Source organism: Schistocerca cancellata, chromosome 5 (assembly GCF_023864275.1).
Source record: "Schistocerca cancellata isolate TAMUIC-IGC-003103 chromosome 5, iqSchCanc2.1, whole genome shotgun sequence".
Taxonomy (NCBI): domain Eukaryota; kingdom Metazoa; phylum Arthropoda; class Insecta; order Orthoptera; family Acrididae; genus Schistocerca; species Schistocerca cancellata.
Genome location: NC_064630.1, coordinates 81,881,169 through 81,904,156, shown reverse-complemented (window position 1 = coordinate 81,904,156; position 22,988 = coordinate 81,881,169). Strand labels below are relative to the sequence as shown.

General features: G+C 41.6%; 1 protein-coding gene across 1 annotated transcript in view; it reads right to left on the bottom strand.

Moving 5' to 3' along the window:
* LOC126188371 (putative leucine-rich repeat-containing protein DDB_G0290503) overlaps nucleotides 1–22,988 on the bottom strand; it is a 180,132-nt gene that overhangs the window by 20,563 nt on the left and 136,581 nt on the right. Inside the window, exon 8 of the mRNA XM_049929970.1 lies at nucleotides 7,860–8,069. Within this exon, the coding sequence (XP_049785927.1) occupies nucleotides 7,860–8,069 (210 nt within the window). The remainder of the gene's footprint in view (nucleotides 1–7,859; nucleotides 8,070–22,988) is intronic.

The following is a 22,988-nucleotide window of genomic DNA, read 5'->3' as shown; positions in this document are numbered from 1 at the left end:
TCCTGTTGCAGTGAAGCAGGACAAGGCACTCAGACTGGCTCTTGCAGCATATTTGTGTGCCATGCACAACAAGGTTGACAGTTCCTCATGGCATTTCCAGATGTCATGTGGAACCCGCATAGGGGGTAGACAGGTTGTGAAGTGTGATGGGAGTTGCTTGCATGATCTGCAACATTATGCTGGCTACTACCAATGCACATCTCGCCAGAGGAGAGAGCAGGGTGGGGGGTCAAGAGCCAGTAGGGCTACTGCCAAGTGGCAGTATGATGCTGCCTTGTATCATGCACGATATGGTGCACCTCCTGCCATATGTGGAAGGGGAGAGGGAGGGGGAGGGGAAGGGGGAGTTGATGCACTGTTACCAACTACGGCCAACTCAGGGTGGCTTGCTGAGGAAAGGAGATGGCAATGATATTTTATGGGTACATTTAGTCAGTGAGGTGAAGTCAGGGATCCAAAGGCTCAGTGACATGTGACAGTTGTTGTAATTACAGTTCTGGGGGCAGCTTCGCTACCCACAATGTTCATAGGGCCACATCCAGAAGCATTCCAGGGTTGATGAGGGTGTGCAATTTGTGCTAGAGCTGTGATGGTGATTTTTCATCCAGCTGTTCTTCATGTATGATATGACAAAGTGTATCCTCTGGTGAGCGAGACAGGTACTTGATAAAAATGTGATGCATGCTGGCCTATTTAGGTGAGGCAGGTGGCAACAATATTAGGTTGCTAATCAGGTCAGTGTGTTCATGCAAATAGTTGAGCACATGAATTTAGCATCATCACTGTGGATGCTATGGATGTCCAAAATACTGTTGACCACAGCAGATGAAGTCTTTGGGCTGTCCTTGAGTAGCTGCAATAACTTCAGGAATCATCCAACATGCTCGTGTTGCACCATGTGAGCATCTAGGAGAGGCACAGAAACAGTGTGTTGTGGTGAAGTGCAGTTAGCAGAGTGCAATGGCAGTGTCCCAGGCACTCTGTCACATGAAGTCTTTGTAACGGCATGGGAGAGGGGTTGTCCGCATGTCACACACAGCACGAAAGGTGCAGAAGGGGCAACCAGCATGCATGCAACAGTCATAGCCATTTGGAAACACAACTGTGAGAGGTCTGAGCCCTCAATAGAGCAATGTGTTTCTTGCATGAAATGAAAATCACATGCTGGATGGAATGTCAGTAGCGAGTAATATTAATGAGAATGTAAATCCATAGTTGCCCGAGAGAGTGACATCTGGAGTCAGCAGCATGGCATGGCATTCCTGCTATGTTGCTGTTGTCTAACAGGAATTAATTTGATGCACGAGCATGTTGGGTAACAAGACAAGACGATTTTATGGCTGCACCAAAATCAAGGGAGAAACGGAGATACTTTTTTTTTTTATTCGTTTGCCAAGTGGTTTGTGTGTGCATACAATGATAATTTTTTTTCCCAGTACTATCCCAGGGAGTATGATAGAATATTGTTGTTGTTGTTGTGGTCTTAAATCCAAAGACAGGTTTGATGCAGCTCTCCATGTTACTCTATCCTGTGCATGCCTCTTCATCTCTGAATAACTACCGCAACCTACATCCTTCTCCATACTTCCCTCCAGTACTAAATTGGTGATCCCTTGATGCCTCAGATCATGTCTTACCAACCTAACCCTTCTTCTAGTTAAGTTGTGCCATAAATTCCTCTTCTCCCCAATTCTATTCAGTACCTCCTCATCAGTTATGTGATCTACCCATCTACTCTTCAGCAATCTGCTGTAGCACCACATTCCAAAAGCTTCTATTCTCTCCTTGTCCAAACTTTTATTGTCCATGTTTCATATCCATGAATGGCTACACTCCATACAAATACTTTCAAAAAAGACTTCTTGACACATAAATCTATGTTCAATATTAACAGATTTCTCTTCTTCAGAAACTCTTTCCTTGCCGTCACCAGTCAACACAATTTATATCCTCTCTAACTCAACTATCCTCAGTTATTTCGCTGCCCAAGTAGCAAACCTCATATACTACTTCAAGTGTCTCGTTTCCTAATCTAATTCCCTCAGCATCAACTGATTTAATTTGACTACATTCCATTATCCTCATTTTGCTTTTGTTGATGTTCACCTTCTACCCTCATTTCAAGACACTGTCTATTCCGTTCAACTGTTCTTCCAAGTCCTTTGCTGTCTTTGACAAAAGTACAACATCATCAGCAAACCTCAAGGTTTTTATTTCTTCTCCCCAGATATTAATTCCTACTCCAAATTTTTCTCTGATTCCCTTTACTGCTTGGTCAATGTACAGATTGAATAACATTGGGGGTAGGATACAACCCTATCTCATTCCCCTCTCAGCTATTGCTTCCCTTTTGTGCCCCTCGACTCTTATAACTGCCATCTGGATTTGGTACAAATTGTAAATAGCTTTTTGCCCCCTGTATTTTACCCCTGCCACCTTCAGAATTTGAAAGATAGCATTCCGGTCAACATTGTCAAAAGCTTTCTCTAATTCCACAAATGTTATAAATGTAGGTTTGCTTTTCCTTAACCTAGCTTTAAGAGAAGGCATAGGGTCAGTATTGCCTTGTGTGTTCCTACATTTCTAAGGAATCCAAACTGATCTGCCCTGAGGTTAGCTTCTATCAGTTTTTCCATTCATCTGTAAAGCATTCATTTTAGTATTTTGCAACCATGATTTATTAAACTGATAGTTTGGTAATTTTCACAACTGTCAGCACCTGCTTTCTTTGAAATAGGAATTATTGTATTCTTCTTGAAATCTGAGGGTGTTTAGATGGAAGAGTTTGTTCATGGCTGGCTCTCCCAAGGCTGTGAGTAGTTCTAACAGAATGTTATACGCTCCTGGGGCTTTGTTTCTCCTTCAGTCTCTCAGTGGGTTGTCAAATTCTTCACACAGTATCGCATCTCACATCTCATCTTACTCTATGTCCTCTTCCATTTCAATAACATTGACCTCAAGTACACTGCTCTTATATAGACACTCTGTATACTCCATCAACCTTTCAACTTTCCCTTCTTTGCTTAGGACTGGGTTACCATCTGAGCTCTTGTTGTTCATACACGTGGTTCTCTTTTCTCCAAAGGTTTATTTAATTTTCCTGTAGGCAGTATCTATCTTACCCCTTGTGAGATAAGCCTCTACATCCTCACATTTGTCCTCTAGCCATGTCTGCTTAGCCATTTTGCACTTCCTGTCGATCTAATTTTTGAGACGTTTGTATTCCTTTTCACCTGCTTCATCTACTGAATTTTTATATTTACTCCTTTCATCAGTTAAATTCAATATATCTTGTGTCACCCAATGATTTCTACTAGCACTCATGTTTTTACCTACTTGATCCTCTGCTGCCTTCACTATTTCATATCTCAAAGCTATCCATTCTTCTTCTTCTTTAATCCTTTCCTTGGTTCTTGTCAGTTGTTTCCTAATGCTCCCACTGAAACTCTCTACAACCTCCAGTTTTTTCAGTTTGTCCAGGTGCCATATCCTTAAATTCCTAGCTTTCTACAGTTTCTTCAGTTTTAATCTGTGGCAAAAATGAGGTCGACACCAGCATCGATATGCGTTCGTCTTTGGAATCTGAGCATTGTCTTTGGACTCTGAGCATTGTCTTTGGGCTGTTCTGCCATGTGCAGTTCTTTGTGAGCCTTGCATGTGTTTAGGTGAATAAATGAACTACTGCTAAATGGGTGTTGTTCGGTGTAACCAGCCCGAACAAACTGCTCAAATCTATAGTTCATAACCAACAAATTGTGGTCAGAGTCCTGCAAATGTCTTACAGTTTAAAACATGGTTCCTAAATCTCTGTCTTACCATTTTATAATCTATCTGAAACCTGTGCCTTCGGCCTCTTCCATGTATACTATCTTCTTTCATGTTTCTTAAACCACGTGTTAGCAATGATTAAGTTATGCTCTGTGCAAAATTCTACCAGGCAGCTTCCTCTTTCATTCCTTACCACCCCCCCCCCCCCCTCCCCCAAGTCCATATTCACCTACTACTTTTCCTTCTCTTCCTTTTCCTACTATCAAATTCCAGTCCCCCATGACTATTGAATTTTCATCTCCCTTAACTATCTGAATAATTTCTTTTACCTCATCACACATTTCTTCAATATCTTCATCATCTGCAGAGCAAGTTGGCATATAGACTTGTACTACTGTGGCAGGTGTGGGCTTTGTGTCTATCTTGGCTACAATAATGTGTTCACTATGCTTATTCGTGTTCCTATTTTTTTGTTCATTATTAAACCTACTCCTGCATTACCCCCTTTGATTCTGTATTTGTAACCCTTTATTCACCTGACCAGAAATCTTGTTCCTCCTGCAACCGAACTCACTAGTTCCTATTATATCTAACCTTAACCTATCCATGCTCCTTTTTAAATTTTCTAGCCTACCTATTTGATTAAGGGATCTGACATTCCACACTCCAATCTGTACAATGCCAGTTCTGTATCTCCTGATAATGATGTCCTCCTGAGTAGCCCCGCCCAGAGATCTGAATGGGGGATGACTATTTTACCTCCGGAATATTTTAATCAAGAGGACGCCATCCTCATTTGACCATATAGTAAATCTTCATGCCCTCGGGAAAAATTATGGTTGTAGTTTCCCCTTGCTTTCAACCACTCACAGTACCAGCTCAACAATGCTGTTTTGGTTGATTTTACAAGGCTAGTTCAGTCGATCATCCAGAGTGTTGCCCCTGAAACTACTGTTACAGTATAGCTATCTGCATTGCTGAGGAATGCAAGTTTCCCCACCATCATGCCGTGGTTCATGGGGAGGTATAACAGAATGGTCTTGCCTAACCTTCTGGTTTTTATGGGTAATATGGAAGCTTCAGAACTATAACTGCACAAGTTATTGATAGAATATAATCCAGTAACTTATGTGTTAGTGTTATGAATTTATTTATGCAGAACGAATAACTATTTAACCAATGAGGTTTCTTACTGGTATAGTTGAATGCAGTGAACTGATGCAGGACAAGAACTGCTGTGCATAAGAAGACAGAGGCATGTGAAACATAATGTAATTTCAAAAATAAAAGAAGTTTTCTATTTCAAGAAAGAAGAGAACAGAGGAAGTACTTGAGATTAAGATCAACACTGTAAAAAACTGAAATGGTGTTGAGATAAGAAGTTGTTGTTGTTGTTATGGTCTTCAGTCCTGAGACTGGTTTGATGCAGCTCTCCATGCCACTCTATCCTGTGCAAGCTTCTTCATCTCCCAGTACCTACTGCAACCTACATCCTTCTGAATCTGCTTAGTGTATTCATCCCTTGGTCTCCCCCTACGATTTTTACCCTCCACGCTGCCCTCCAATACTAAATTGGTGATCCCTTGATGCCTCAGAACATGTCCTACCAACCAATCCCTTCTTCTGGTCAGGTTGTGCCACAAACTTCTCTTCTCCCCAATCCTATTCAATACTTCCTCATTAGTTATGTGATCTACCCATCTAATCTTCAGCATTCTTCTGTAGCACCACATTTCGAAAGCTTCTATTCTCTTCTTGTCCAAACTATTTACCGTCCATGTTTCACTTCCATACATGGCTACACTCCATACAAATACTTTCAGAAATGACTTCCTGACACTTAAATCTATACTCGATGTTAACAAATTTCTCTTCTTCAGAAACGCTTTCCTTGCCATTGCCAGTCTACATTTTATATCCTCTCTACTTTGACCATCATCAGTTATTTTGCTCCCCAAATAGCAAAACTCCTTTACTACTTTAAGTGTCTCATTTCCTAATCTAATACCCTCAACATCACCCGACTTAATTCGACTACATTCCATTATCCTCGTTTTGCTTTTGTTGATGTTCATCTTATATCCTCCCTTCAAGACACCATCCATTCCATTCAACTGCTCTTCCAAGTCCTTTGCTGTCTCTGACAGAATTACAATGTCATCGGCGAACCTCAACGTTTTTAATTCTTCTCCGTGGATTTTAATACCTACTACAAATTTTTCTTTTGTTTCCTTTACTGCTTGCTCAATATACAGATTGAATAACATCGGGGAGAGGCTACAACCCTGTCTTACTCCCTTCTTAACCACTGCTTCCCTTTCATGTCCCTCGACTCTTATAACTGCCATCTGGTTTCTGTACAAATTGTAAATAGCCTTTCGCTCCCTGTATTTTACCCCTGCCACCTTTAGAATTTGAAAGAGAGTATTCCAATCAACATTGTCAAAAGCTTTCTGTAAGTCTACAAATGCTAGAAACATAGGTTTGCCTTTCCTCAATCTTTCTTCTAAGATAAGTCGTAAGGTCAGTATTGCCTCACGTGTTCCAACATTTCTACGGAATCCAAACTGATCTTCCCCGAGGTCGGCTTCTACCAGTTTTTCCATTCGTCTGTAAAGAATTCGTGTTAGTATTTTGCAGCTGTGGCTTATTAAACTGATTGTTCGGTAATTTTCACATCTGTCAACACCTGCTTTCTTTGGGATTGGAATTATTATATTCTTCTTGAAGTCTGAGGGTATTTCGCCTGTTTCATACATCTTGTTCACCAGATGGTAGAGTTTTGTCAGGACTGGCTCTCCCAAGGCCGTCAGTAGTTCCAATGGAATGTTGTCTACTCCGGGGGCCTTGTTTCGACTCAGGTCTTTCAGTGCTCTGCCAAACTCTTCACGCAGTATCGTATCTCCCATTTCATCTTCATCTACATCCTCTTCCATTTCCATAATATTGTCCTCAAGTTCATCGCCCTTGTATAGACCCTCTATATACTCCTTCCACCTTTCTGCTTTCCCTTCTTTGCTTAGAACTGGGTTTCCATCTGATCTCTTGATGTTCATACAAGTGGTTCTCTTATCTCCAAAGGTCTCTTTAATTTTCCTGTAGGCAGTATCTATCTTACCCCTAGTGAGATAAGCCTCTACATCCTTACGTTTGTAGATAAGAAGTAATTACACCAAAAAAGTATGCAAACATATTCAGTGGCAGTGAAGATGTTTCTTTAAATTTCAATACTGTACCCAACTATCTAACTAGAACATCTATAAGTATAAGAACAAATTGCTTGCCCGTGAATAAAACCATTTATAGTTGACAACTTTTAAGTAACAATGGAACATCCAGGTTAGAATATCAACAATATTATGATAAGGATAGATTTCTACTCACCATAAAGATGACACATTGATTTGCAGACAGGGGAGTGGGGCAGAGAATGAGGAGGGATAGCAGAGTATGGGTGCGGAGAGAGGAGTCAGTGCTGCTTGACAGGTCATGGTAGCCAGACAAGGCTGCCTGGTATGGCGCAGGGAGGCTTTGAGGAAGGGGGGAGAGGGGGATGTGGGAGGAGACAGTCGAAGCTATGGTGAGCAGCCTTGTCTAGCCACCATTTAGCCCCTGCGCATTCCATCAGGCAGCAATGACTTCTCTTCCCCAACCTGCACCCTTCTATCCCTCCCTCTTCCCCGTCCCACTCCAGATTGCTGTTTTCATTCGACATGGCACCACTGCATTCTAGCCACAGTGGCTGAGAAGAATGGTCATGTACATGTGAGATCTGCTTACTTGTAGGAATGTGCATAATTTCTTTTCTTTTCTGAAAAGGCTTTGGTCAAAAGCTCAGTGTTTAACAGTCTTTTTGTTGTGCCTGTCTGCAACTAAACATGTCATTTTTATGATGAGTAGCAATTTATCATTTTCATAACATAGTCAGCTTTTATATAGTTTATTTATGCATTCCACATTTCTTAGACAAATATTCAATTGAAAACTGCTGAATGGTTTCTGTGACTGTAGAGTCAATTACTGAAACATAAGGTAATCCCTGCATCAGATCAAATTTTACAATCCACAAAAGCGCTTAAAGATAAACTTGCCTTTCTGCATTCTTGTTCTGCTGTCAAGATCTTTTCCTTCAGAAAACTAATTCTCTCTGCAGCTTGTTTCTGTGCCATTACTGCACATTCATACTCATGTCTGTGTTTGTCAGTTACATTTTTCAGTGATGTTATTTCAGTAACTATTTTCTGAATTTTCTCTCTTAGTTCAGCACACTTTTCCTTGAGAAAAATTTCCTCAGCAGACATCTGCAACCAGTTTGAACAATAAACAAACAGCAACACACCTAATAATGATGGTAATACATTATTTTCACAAAACATATTAAAAAATAGGAAATATATAAACTGCAAGCTGACACTCATTCATTTCTTTTATGAATCGAGAACTTTCTATTAAGTATGTTTAAATACAAACCTCTGCCACACAGAGTATCTAATTCAGTAATAGTTGAGGAACCAACCATTCATTTTGGGGAAAATTAATCTGAGAAAATTGCTAATATTTCAGACACAGGAAACGTATTCACACCGACTTGTACTTACAAGCTAATAGTTGTCACCATTCGGCTCAGCGTGAAGGGGTACTTCGTACCTTGGTACACAGGGCACATGTAGTTTCTGATGCTGAGACTTTGCCAGCTGAGCTGTCCCATCTTGAAGTTACATTTCGTCAAAATGGTTACAGTGATAAACAGATTGAACGTGTGTTGCAGTATCGACCAACTGTACATCAGGTGATTGATGATAATTCTGAGTCAACACCTAAGTCTACTGCCTTCTTGCCTTACGTAGGAAACACGTCCAATAAGATCGGTCGTATTTTACGGAAATACGATGTGAAATGTGTTTTCCGACCTCCATCTAAAATTAGAGCACTTTTAAGTTCCGTTAAGGATGATCTTGGACTGCGTAAGGCGGGTGTATATCGTGTCCCTTGTAGCTGCGGCATGGCATATATTGGTCAAACTATCAGGACCGTGGAGGACAGATGTATTGAGCATAAATGGCACACACGATTACAGCAGCCAAATAGATCTGCTATTGCCGAACATTGCTTGGATACTGGTCACCCCATGTTATATAATAACACCGAGATACTGGCATGCACGTCCAGCTATTGGGACAGTGTGATTCGGGAGGCAGTTGAGATTAAATTAGCGAGCAACCTCGTTAACAGGGATGGAGGTTTCTGTTTAAACTCTGTTTGGAATCCGGCTCTCTCCCTTGTCAAAAAACAGAGAAACAGAGTCAATGCTGCCTCACCTGCGAATTCATAGTCTCACTATCGATAGCTCTGACTTTGGTCATCTTTGGTGGCACTAGTGTTCAGTGTGTGTGTGTGTGTGTGTGTGTGTGTGTGTGTGTGTGTGTGTGTGTGTGTGTGTTATCTTTCCTGCTTCGGTCCGAGAACTGAGGTATTAAATTTGCATGTACGCCGCCTGTCCATTGCAGTTTGCCTTGAAAATGGCGGGGTGTTCTCCCGCCGAAATATCGGCGGTCGCTGAAAGTATTACCTGGCTGAATTCCCGGAAGTTATTTGAAACAGAAAGGCTTGTTAGTATTTACCTTCAGGCTGTGTAAATCCCAGCACTACTGATAGAAATGTTTAAAGAAGAAAGCTGTAGTAAGACCACCAGATGTGCAAATGGAAGATACGGGTAACTAATATGTGTGACATCATACATGCCTGGTGAGAACCTGCAGTGAGAGCACTGTCAATGTCATTGGCTAGTCACATGGATTTCTGTAGTGGGCAAATATAAGGCTGCTCAGTTGATATTATACGAGGGTTGGAACTTCAATAGGGGCAACTATTTATTCACAACTGATACAAAAGAGTTACATGTTTGCACCTGTTACTGTCCTTCAAAGTAGTCACCAATGTTGTGTAGAACATGTTGCCAGCAATGTGGAAGGTGCAGTATACTGTTAGCAGAGCCTGTACTGTTGATGGTGCGAATGGAGTGGTCTACTGCCTGTCGAATCTTTGGAACAGTTCTGAAGCGAATACCATGAAGTGGTTCCTTCATCTTCAGAATCAAATCAAAGTCATAAGGACTTAAAGTTTGGGGAGTATGGTGGATGGTACAGTACTTCGTAGTCCCATTGACTGAACAGAGGAGCCACGGCTTGTGCTGTATATGCCTGCACATTGTCAAGCAAAATGATGGGTGAGTCGCGCAGGAAGTGTTGCCGCTTCTTTCACCAAGCTGATTGCAGGTGATGCTCCAAAAATGAACAGTAATACTGTGCATTGATGGTCTGCCATGGAGAAATGTAATGCATTAGGATAACACCATCACAGTCGTACACAAGAATCATCATAACTTTAGACCGCTCCATTCACACCATCAACAGAACAGGCTCTACTAATGGTATAATACACCTTCCACATCACTGGCAATGGGTTCCACACAATGCTGGTGACTACTTTGAAAGACAGTAACAAGTGCAAACACGTAACTCTTTTCTACCAGTTGTGAATAAATAGTTGCCACTATTTAAGTTCCAACCCTCATATATTCACTTCTACCATTCTAGTCTGACCACTATGACTGGTTATTGTGTGCACAGTGCTAGGAATAATGACTGTAAGGTTTCCATCACTGCGTAATGGAACTTCATTTAATGTCATACTTACTAAATGTGTGGCATACTGGAATTTATCACGAACTATCTCATATTAAATCTATTTTGGCTTATTTTAAGTTCCAGCAGGAAATATTATTATCTGGTTTTGTGGACTAATAGACAAATTTATTTCGTTGTCACTCAACTTTATTTGTCTTGAATAAATATTGATGGTCCTGAAGTGAGGGTTACAATATTGGTGCTGATGATGTCACAGTTTTGATTCACCAAGAACTGCTATAGATTTTAAATATCTTGAGCTGTGGCAGCAGCAGCTAAACCAGCATCAGGTTTCTATGTAAGTGACATCACATGCCCAGATTGTCAGTGGGTCTATTTGCTGTCTACAAATCCAAAGTTAAATTCACTTGGCCCCAGATAAGGCTATCTGCACAAAAGCCTTAAGATAATCTGACCCCTCCCTGCATGAAGTCCTACAAATTGCATGTACATTTCCCATGTGGCCCAGAGTCATGGTGATACAATGCAACACAATACCATATCAGAGTTTTGCCAGCAGTCCACCAGAATGAACAGCCACTGCCAAACTGTGGCCAAGAGCAGAGTAGAACACCCTGTGGAACAACATGCAGCTGAACATAAAATGCTTACTTTCAATGGCTACTTCACTATTCAAGCTATCTAGATCCTTCCCTCCATCACTAGCTTTTCTTAACTGTGCAGATGGGTGTTATCGTTACAACACATTCTCCAGTCCCACAATTATTAAAAAGTAACCTACTGTCCCCACACCCTCCAACCAACAGTTTTCACCCCCTCTGATCTATCACCTCCTCCCCATTTTCGTCTACCACACTCTGTTTGCACCCCTCTCCCAATGTACATGCCCATCTTTCCCCTCTCCTCTCCTTTTCTGCTCCTTTTTCCCCACCTCCCAGCCCAACACACTCCTGATGCTGTGCCTGTTGATATCCTAGTCCCTACCGACTCTGCCAGACACCATTCGACTCTATCCTCACCTGTACACTACTATCCATGCCCCTTTCACACCCCCTCCTTATTGCTGCTTGCATCCCAAGATGCTGGAGTTAGCGGTCATGTGTGCATGAAGTGTTCTTGCTTGTGTGTGTGAATGGCGTATGTTTCTCTTTTACTGATGAAGGCTGTGGCTGAAAGCTTTATGTAAGTGTTTTTAATTATGATTGTCTGCAATTTAAGGTATCTTCTTTATGGGAAATAGCAATCTGAAAGCTTTATGTAAGTGTTTTTAATTGTGACTGTCTGCAATTTAAGGTATCTTCTTTGTGGGAAGCAGAAATCTATCTTTTCCCAGATTGTTGATAATCCTATTTGGAATTTCTATTCTTAGATTCTGCTAAACGGCTTTCTTCCATCCTCCAACCCCACGATGTTTTGCATTGTTACTCTCTGCTATAGCATTACTCTTCTCAGTGTCCATTCTGTCTCTTCTTTCCTGTGTTTATTCACTGCCTTCCAAATCACATCTACTTCCGAGCCACAATATATCAATGATCATTCATGCACAACACAGACTTCGTGACCACATGGCCTGTTGATGCAGTATCTGATTCCCTAGATTCTTTCCTCCAATAGTTAGAATTATGTTTATTCCTACTGATGCTAATTCATGCCTCATCCTGACATACTTTAGTGTTTTACTTTCCACACCTGCCAATGCCACACGAACTTTTAATCCTCGACCTAACCCATCCCCCTTCACCCTCTCTTCCCTTATTGCAACACACACACAGTCCCATAGCTCATCATTCCTTATCTTCCATCTTTCTTTACGTTTTTAACATGTTTTTGTGTATTTTTATGTTTCATGTGGTTTCATGCATTTTTGCACATTTTTATGTATTTGTGCGTATTGTTAGGTACCTGTGTGTTTATTTTTTATGCAGTTTTACACGTCTTTTCGCTTATCCTGCGCCTTTCACAACCACCAACACCTATTTTGCCCATTTCTGCATCCTTCCTGTTTCCTTTGCACCACTCCTGCCACAATGGATGCCTGCCCCATCTTTCTGCACCAGTTTAGAAAAGTACCTCTTTCCGAGGTCAAAACACAGTATCACATCCTATTTCTCAAGTGCTGCCTAAACCATGGAATGCCCCCAAAATGCCTAACTATAAAGATTCCTTTCTCTGTATCCCACTCCTACATTCACAATAAACTGCATCTTTTCAGATTCCACCAATCCCTGGTCTTCACATAACTGGTACTGCAAAAACACATCTCCAGGGCACAGGCATCCCAGAACCACCTCTGATCCCTCTGCAGAATACTACTAAAGTGTAATCCCTACTCCATACATCACACATCTGAAATTGAATTCCCTGCTCTCCAGCACCTGGAGAAGCATTTGTGAGTCACCCAGCCTGCTTATATCATGCTGCTGTCTCAGGGCACCACTATCCAACCGCATATCCTACCCACAGTGTTCCTCGTCACAGTGCCAGTTCTAAGATATTCCCAAACCAGGGCAAAAACTTGGTAATAGTGACCCCCCTTGAGCATTTGAGATAGGACATCAAAAACTTTTAAAAAATAATTGTTCCAAAATGTGTCAGTTTTATGAAGCACATCTTTCTGAAGGGTTTGATATAAGAAACACACATTCGAGGAAATGTAAGACATGTTATTCGGTCTTAGGTGTGCCAAAGTGCAGTGCCAGGCCACTTCACACAGCATTTTCTATTGTATTTCACTCTGTGGAATTCAAACGTGCATACTTTGTAATGGAAGCCAACAAACTTATATTCAGGACAGTGGAAATTAAAATGTCCTATGGTGCCTCTCCTGCTCCCAGTCAGCCAGTTTGGCATCCAACCCCCCTTAAAAAACTCACAATTAATAATGGGTAGGGTCATTTGTGACCAAGAGAATATGAACTCTTCAGAAAATATGCACTTTTCATTGCCCATTAGCTAATAAATTTCTCTTGTGTGTGACATAAAATTAAACACAGGAAACATACAACCAGTAAAGACAAGAGACAAGCAAGCCAGTACACATTTCTTCAATCCTGAAGTCCCAGAACTTTTTTCTAATCTTTCAGCTTTACACAGCATGCTTTCCTTTCTGCAAAAAGATCTATTACCTCATCAAATTTTTTCAAATATTTTGTTACATGAAAAACCAAAATTTCATTGTCTAATAGTGAAAAAGCTGTTAATACACATATTATCTCTGGAGGTAGGCAGACGTGCGTACACAAATTTATTCCTAAGTTAAGTAATTAATATTGAAATAAGAGCTAATTTAGTTAATATTACATTTTAGACTAGGGTATATATTTCTTCTCTAGGCTATCTATTGAAGGTCTTGCTTTTCTGCCTGTATTTATATCGAAAAGGAAGTAATTCATAAAAGGGCAGTAGTCACTAGGTTTGTTTACATTTTTTAGGCGTAAATTTCATGTGAGTGTAGATTTTCATTTTTGACTAGAGTTATCGCTTCAAAGTCAAATTAATTTGTATCGGTCATACAGAGTTAAGGTAGTTAAAACTTTTGGGAGTAAGCTTAAGAGTTTGCTTACATTATTGTTTATTTACAAGTTAGTAGGCTGCAGGTTAGGGAACTACTGTGGTCTTGTGTCAACTTATTCTCTGAATCTGTGTTAAGTTTGTCTATCAAACCATGTGTGACAAATGTGGTGGTTGCCGTAGAAATTTGAAAGAGGGGGTGTTCTGTGTAGACTGTAAGCTATGGTTTCATTGGGGCGAATGTAGTGGCAAGCAAACAAGGGTAGAAAATGAGGCTCTTCCATGGCAGTGTAGGTTATGTACAAAGGACAGAAAAATCGTAGAACAGGAGGCAAAAATTTGTGCCCTTAAGGCTGAATTAGAAAATGCGAACTTGAAATTATGTAGGTTAAGGGAGGAAAAAGAGACTGGGAACTGGAAAAAGGTAGCAAGCAAAGGGCGAAAAAGGGAAACACTTGAAAAAACTCCAGAAATTCAATTAGTAAATCAGTTTGGCTTGCTATCTGAAGTGGAGGAAGGGCCTCATCCAGATGTAGTTGAAAGTAGGTTGAAGCAGAATATTAGCTTAAAGAAAAAAGACAGGTCGGGATCAAACCAGAATAGGAAAAGAAGAATTCTGCTTATAGGCAGCAGTCATGGGAGGGGTGTGGGCCAACAGCTTCAGGAGAAATTAGGTGCAGGGTACCAGGTCACAAGTTTTGTGAAACCAAGTCCTAGCCTTAGCCAGGTGACAGAAAACTTAGGTCAGCTATGCAGGGACTTTGAGAAGGAGGATCAGGTAATTATAGTTGGGGGAGCAGGAAACAGCCTGGCTATGAATCCAAGATACAGTATTAGGACTGACCTGGATAAAATAGGAGCAGAAACTGAGCACTCAGATGTGGGGTTTGTGGAGGTCTTTCAGGGTCATGACCATCCTTGGGTAAACACTGCTGTAAGGCATGTTAACACTGAGCTGAACAGGATGCTCCAGACACTAGCAAAATACTACACATGGCCTGCACCTGGATACGAGGGGGAAAAATAAGTTAGCTTCTCTACTATCAGAAACTGTAAGGGGGTGCACAGTCACACAAGGAGTGATCCCTGTGGTTAATGGGTCCAGGCAGACAGGTTTTTTTGGGTTAAAGCCAAAGTCCAGACAGATGACAATCAAGATAAATAGAATAAAATAAACTTCGCATACAGTAAATAGGGGTAAAGCTAGGGGCAGTATCAGCTTACTTCATCAAAAAATCAGGGGAATAAAAAATACAGTAGATGAGCTATTAGTGTGTTTAGATGATCTCAAAAATAAGAATGAGACATATACTCTGTCTGTCTGAACACCATGTAACTGTGGGCATGGGCAGTGTCAGTATAAGTGAGTATAATTTAGCATCTTACATTTGTAGGTCTAGGATGGATAAAGGAGGAGTTGCCATTTTCATAAAACAAGGGTATAAATGCAAAACTGTAGAAGTAGGCAAATTTTGTGTTGATCAGCACTTTGAGGTTTGTGCATGTGAACTTCAGCTAGCTAATGTAGTACTGATATTAACAATAGTATACAGGTCCCCATTAGGAGACTGGGAGCTGTTCATAAAAAAAGTTTGACTCCCTATTATGCTGTCTGTCAGAGAAAAAGAAAAAGTTATTAATCTGTAGTGATTTCAATGTAAACTTTCTAAGTAATTCTGATACAAAAAGTGAACTAGAAGTGTTATTAATAACATATAACTTAGAATCAGTGATCAATTTCCCTACATGTATAGCTCAAGACAGTAGCATCTTAAAAGATAATGTATTTGTACAGAAAGAGGACATAAAATATACACATGCTTTTCCTGTGGGAAATGGATTGTCAGACTATGATGCACAACTGATTAACTTACAAAACCCAACAGGGTGTACAGTTCAGAAACCATTAAGTAAAAGAGTGAGGTCGCTCAACCTGGTATCTGTAGAACGCTTCAGAGAAAGCTTAAGAAATGTTAATTGGGGAGATGTATACAATGAGCCAAATACTAATGATAAATGCAACATATTTCTTGATAAATTTATATTCCTTTTTGAACATTGTTTCCCAAAGAAAATTACTAAATGTAACACCACACACTTTCCTAAGAAACCCTGGTTTACTACAGGAATTAAAGTGTCTTCAGAAAGAAAAAGAAAACTGTATGAGACAGCAAGAACTAGTAGTTTTATACTATAAAAATTATTGTAAAATACTGAGAAAAGTTGTAAGAAATCAAGAACTATGTATGTTAGAGAAGAAATTAACAACTCTGGCAATAAAATCAAATCAATATGGAATGTTGTTAGAAGGGAGACGGGAAAAGTAACCACTGGGGTAGGTAGTATTACTATTAAAGAGAACAAGACCACCATAACCAACAGTACACAAGTAGCTAATGTATTTAACAACCATTTATTAAGTGTAGGAGAAAAAATTGGTGAGAACAGTTCAAAAGAAAAAGCCAGGCAGTACATGGAAGAGACTGTTTTGAAAAAATTTAGTCAGATTATACTTCACCTAACAACCTCTTGTGAAATAAGTAAAATTATTAAATCTTTGAGAAATAAATGTTCTGTTGGAGTAGATGACATCTCTAATAAGATATTAAAACAATGTGGAGCAATTACAGCTGATGTTCAGAGTCACATATGTAATGTATCACCAACTCAAGGTATTTTCCCAAGCAGCTTAAAATATGCCATTGTCAGGCAGCTCTACAAAAATGGGGCCACCACAGATGTCAATAATTATTGGCCAGTATCCCTGCTTACAGCATTTTCAAAAATCTTTGAGAAAACAATGTACTCAAGACTGATTAGCCATCTCAACAGTAATGGGATACTTAGTGAATCACAGTTCGGATTTCAAAAATGCTGTTCCAATGAGACAGCAACACACAATTTCACTGTCCACATAATAGAGCCTTTAAATAGTAAAATGTCACCAATAGGAATTTTCTGTGACTTGTCCAAAGCATTTGATTGTCTGAACCATGGCATTATGTTACATAAATTGCAATTCAATGGTATAAATGGAATAGCATATCAGTGACTTAAGTCATACCTACAGAAAAGGAAGCAAAAAGTTTCCTTATATGGATCAAGTGATTTCAATAAGTTTGCGACTTCATGTAACTGGGGTGAAATTACATTAGGTGTTCCACAGGGTTCAATCATTGGTCCCCTCCTGTTCTTGATATATGTAAACGACCTCACTTCCTATTTGAAACAGGAAGCTGAACTGACACTGTTTGCTGATGATAAAAGCATCATTATTAATCCAGTAAAAGAAACTCCAATTGAAAATGATGCAAATAAGGTCTTTGGAAAAGTCATAAATTGGTTTTCTGCAAATGGGCTTGCTCTAAACTTTGAAAAAACACAGTACATCCAATTTTCGGCTGCAAAAAGTACAGTTCCTTCAATAAATATAACACATCAACAGAAGTCAGTAGACAGGGTAGAGCATACTAAGTTTTTGGGTGTACATATAGATGAGAATCTTCGTTGGAAAATTCATATTTTGGATCTTCTAAAGCGACTAGGTTCAGCAACTTTTGCAATGAGAATAATTGCCAATTTTGAGTATATAGAAATTAGTAAGCTAACAAGCTTGTGTCTGTATATGTGTGGATGGATATGTGTGTGTGTGCGAGTGTATACCTGTCCCTTTTTCCCCCAAGGTAAGTCTGTCCGCTCCCGGGATTGGAATGACTCCTTACCCTCTCCCTTAAAACCCACATCATTTCATCTTTCCCTCTCCTTCCCTCTTTCCTGATGAAGCAACCGTGGGTTGCAAAAGCTTGAAATTTGTGTGTGTGTTTGTTATTGTCTCTATCAATGTACCAATGCTTTCGTTTGGTAATATAGAGGGAAACAATCCACGTGGGAAAAATATATCTAAAAACAAAGATGATGTGACTTACCAAACGAAAGCACTGGCAGGTCGATAGACACACAAACACAAACATACACACAAAATTCAAGCTTTTGCAACCAATGGTTGCTTCATCAGGAAAGAGGGAAGGAGAGGGAAAGACAAAAGGATGTGGGTTTTAAGGGAGAGGGTAAGGAGTCATTCCAATCCCGGGAGCGGAAAGACTTACCTTAGGGGGAAAAAAGGACAGGTATACACTCGCACACACACCCATATCCAACCGCACATACACAGACACAAGCAGACATTTGTAAAGGCAAAGAGTTTCGGCAGAGATGTCAGTCGAGGCAGAAGTGCAGAGGAAAAGATGTTGAAAGACAGGTGAGGTATGAGTGGCGGCAACTTGAAATTAGCGGAGATTGAGACCTGGTGGATAAGGAGAAGAGAGGATATACTGAAGGGCAAGTTCCCATCTCCAGAGTTCTGACAGGTTGGTGTTAGTGGGAAGTATCCAGATAACCCGGACGGTGTAACACAGTGCCAAGATGTGCTGGCCGTGCACCAAGGCACGTTTAGCCACAGGGTGATCCTCATCACCAACAAACACAGTCTGCCTGTGTCCATTCATGCGAATGGACAGTTTGTTGCTGGTCATTCCCACATAGAAAGCTTCACAGTGTAGGCAGGTCAGTTGGTAAATCACGTGGGCGCTTTCACACGTGGCTCTGCCTTTGATCGTGTACACCTTCCGGGTTACAGGACTGGAGTAGGTGGTGGTGGGAGGGTGCATGGGACAGGTTTTACACCGGGGGCGATTACAAGGGTAGGAGCCAGAGGGTAGGGAAGGTGGTTTGGGGATTTCATAGGGATGAACTAAGAGGTTACGAAGGTTAGGTGGATGGCAGAAAGACACTCTTGGTGGAGTGGGGAGGATTTCATGAAGGATGGATCTCATATATATCCATTACACGAGTGTACAGTGAACTATCAGGAATCCAGTAAAACATCAAATCTTTGACATTGCTGTGGCCAGAAAAATATCCTGTAAGTATGGGACCAATGTGTGATAGAAGTGCAACTCTTGAGCCAATTGCTGCAGATTTCAATGCTGGGCCATCAACAAGGGTCAGTGAGCAAACCATTCAGTGAAATGTTGTCTGTATTGGCTTTTGGAGCTGAAGGTCCACATGTGTACCCTTGATGACTGGCCAATGCAAAACTTTACACCTTGCCTGGGTCCATCAACACTGACATTGGACTGTTGATGACTGGAAACATGTTGCCTGGATGGACAAGTCTTGTTTCAAATTGTATCGGGTGGATAGATGTGTACGGGTGTGGAGACAGCCTCATGAATCTGTGGGCCCTAAATGTCAGCAGGGGACTATTGAAGCTGGTGGAGGCTTTGTAATGGTGTGGGGAATGTGCAGTTGGAGTGATATGTGTCTCCTGATACATCTAGATATGACTCTGATAGATGACATGTATGTAAACATCCTATCTGATCATCTGCATCCATTCATGTTCATTGTGCATTCTAAAGTACTTGGGCAATTCCAGGGGGACAATGCAACACTTCACATGTACTGAATTGCTACAGAGTGGCTCCAGGAACACTCTTCTGAGTTTAAACACTTCCACTGACCACCAAACTCCCCGGATACGAACATTATTGAGCATATCTGAGATGCCTTGCAAAGTGCTGTTCAGAAGAGATCTCTAACCCCTCGTAATCTTACAGATTTATGGGTAGACCTGCATGATTCATGGTGTCAATTCCCTCTAGCATTACTTCAGATATTAGTCAAGTCCATGCCGTCTTGTGTTGTGGCACTTCTGTGTGCTTGCAGGGCCCTATACGATATCAGGCAGGTGTACCAGTTTCTTTGGCTCCACTAAGGTAGTCTGAATCTATTTTGCTTATAGTTATGACAATGCTGATTATTCACATACCAAACGAACCACATAAACAAACAGCCATTGGCATTCAAGTGTTCAAGTTTATTCGAATCGGCTCGTATAGCCCTATCCCATTTTGTCCATGGGAAAGTTTTGTATTTCTAGATGCGACAGGAATTACCCTGGGCAACACATCATGTACACTATGCACGCACTCAAAAATCAACTTAAGACTTGTTCAGAAATCAACTTATAATGTGTTCAAAAACTTTCAAAAACCAACTGGGATGTATTCCAAAATCATATGAATAATTGGTAGACAAACGTGCACTTGATGCTAGGCACTTTGTGAAACAATGTTTCTTTCTTCAAGAATACGGGTTTGAAGCCCCCTTTAATTGCTGCCCAGTGCAGATACCTCAGTTTGCCCCCTCTTAGATTTGGGCCTGCCTCCTCATCCAACCCTCATATCACTTAAACTGTGTCTAGCTGATCTTTTCAACTTGCCCCCCCCCCTCCCCCCCCCCCCTCCCCCCCACAGCTCCACCAAACCCAAAGCCAAAACATTCTCATAACACAGTCATTAACCTTTCCACCAACACCCTCAGCTTCACAGAAATTTCAGTTCTATCCAAAAGCCTCACCCTTAGCCCTACACCCAAATTTAATTGTGCTGGACTTTTCAAAGATATACTCTCCTTCTGCCAATCCCTGCAATGGAAACACTTCTTTGCTGCCTAACCTTCCAACCACAACCACCCTATTTCCAATGTTGAACCCTGCCTTTTCCAGTTCATATCACTAACATCACCATCCAACTGTGATCCTCCCTTCCTCCCGATCCGCTGGTCACTTTCCAGGAATTTCTTGCCTCCAACTTGGCCTCACCATCCTTCCCCAGGTCCCTTCCTTGAAACCCCAACCTTTCAGTACAAGAACGAATAGCCATACACAACCTCAAAATAAATCCTGACCTAATCATCCTATGTGCAGACAAATGTTCCATCATTGTTGTTATGAATTGCAGTGACTCCTAGCAGAAGGCCTCTGCCAATTATCTGACTCCTACACCTATAAATTCTGCCAGAGTGTTCCCATCCCAGAAGTCCAGCACAACCTCCAATCCCTGCTTAAAGCCTCAGGCCCATCCCAGAACCTCTCCCCTTAATTCATTTCCCTCCTCACCCATATGACACCCTGCACACCCACCTTCTACATGCTTCCCAAAATCCACAAACCCAACAATCTTGGATGCCCCATTGTGGGTGGGTATTGAGCCCCACTGAAAGAATTTCAATTCTCATTGACCAACACCACCAATTAGTTGCCTGTAATCTAGCCTACCATGTCAAAGACACCAACCTCTACCTTCACCAACTCTCCACCATCCCCACCCCTTTACCTCCTGCGTTCATACTCATCACTGTTGATTCCACTTCCCTTACACCAACAACTCTCATGCCCATGGTCTTACCACTATTGAACACTATCTTTCCCAATGTCCTTCAGACTCCAGACCCTCTACATCATTCTTCATACACCCTACCAGTTTTATCCTAGCCCACAGCTCCTTTTTCTTTGAAGGGAAGATATACAAACAAATATGTGACACAGCCATGGGTACCTGAATGGCACCCTCCTATGCCAACTTATTTATGGGCCATGAAGAGGACACATTCATAGCCTCCAAAAATGATGAACCCCTGGTCTGGTTCAGGTTTATTGATGATATCTTCATGATCTGGATCCAGGGTCAAGACACCCTATCTTCATTCCTTCACAGCTCCAACGCCTTGTCTCCCATCCAATTCTTGTGGTCCTTCTCAAACCAGAGTGCTGCCTTCTTTGATGTTGACCTCCTCTTCCAGATGGATCCATCCGCACCTCTGTCGACATTAAGCCAACAAACCACCAACAGTACCAGTATTTCAACAGCTGTCATGCCTTTCACACCAAAAAATCCCTCTGATACAACCTGGCCACCCGGGAGACTGTATCTGCAGTGACAAGAACTCCCTTGCACAGTATACTGAGGGTCTCACCAAGGCCTTTACAGACAGGCACTATTCCCCAGACCTAGTCCGCAAACAGATCTCCCATGCCATTTCCCCTCACAACCCCTATCCTCTTACAATCCCCGAGAACCACCCACAAGTATCTCCTTCACCACCCAGTACCACCTCCGACTGAAACATCTGCACCACATCCTTCAACAGGGATTTAATTATCTATCCTCACACCCTGAAATGAGGGACATCCTAATCAAGATATTTATCACCCCTCCTAAAGTGGTGTTCCATTGCTCACACAACCTGTAGTCCATTCCTATACCACTCCCAATCCCAACCCCTTGCCAGAAGAATCATATCCCTGTGGAAGACCCAGGTGCAAGACCTGCCCAATGCACCCACCTAGCACTTCCTATTCCTGTCCTGTCACAGGCTTATCCTACCCTATCAAGGGCTGGGTCACCTGTGAAAGCAGACATGTAATTTAGCAGCTCTGCTGCAATCACTGCACAGCTTTTCCTGTTGGTATGACTACTAACCAGCTGTTTATGAGGATGAACAGCCACTGCCAAAGTGTGACCAAGAGCAAAGTAGACAACACTGTGGTGCATCAAGCAGCTGAACATAAAATGCTTGATTTCAATGGCTGCTTCATTACCCAAGCCATCTAGGTGCTCCCCTCCACCACTAGCTTTTCTGAACTGTGCAGATGGGAATTATTCTTATGACACATTCTCTGCTCCCGTAATTATCCCGGCTTCAGCATACAGTAACATACTGTCCCCACACCCTCCACCCAACTGTTTCACCCCCTCTGTGCTATCATCTCCCCATTCTCATCTCTCACCCTCTGTTTGTCACCCTCAGCCAGTGCACTTGCCCATCTTTCCATGCTTCACTTCTTTTTCCCCCCTCCCTGCCCCATAATCTCCTGCAGTGAAGTGCTGCAGGTTATTAAACAGTGGGCAGGGGAGAGATAAGGAAGGGGGGGGGGGGAGGAGTAGTGTAAAAGGAGAGAAATAAAAAGACAGGATGTGTAGTGATGGAATGAGAACAGGGAAGGGGCTGGATGGGTGAGGACAGTGACTAACGAAGGTTGAGGCCAGGAGGGTTACGGGAACGTAGGATGTATTGCAGGGAAAGTCCCCACCTGCGCAATTCAGAAAAGCTGGAGTTGGTGGGAAGGATCCATATGGCACAGGCTGTGAAGCAGTCATTGAAATGAAGGATATCATGTTTGGCAGTGTGTTCAGCACCAGGGTGGTCCACTTGTTTATT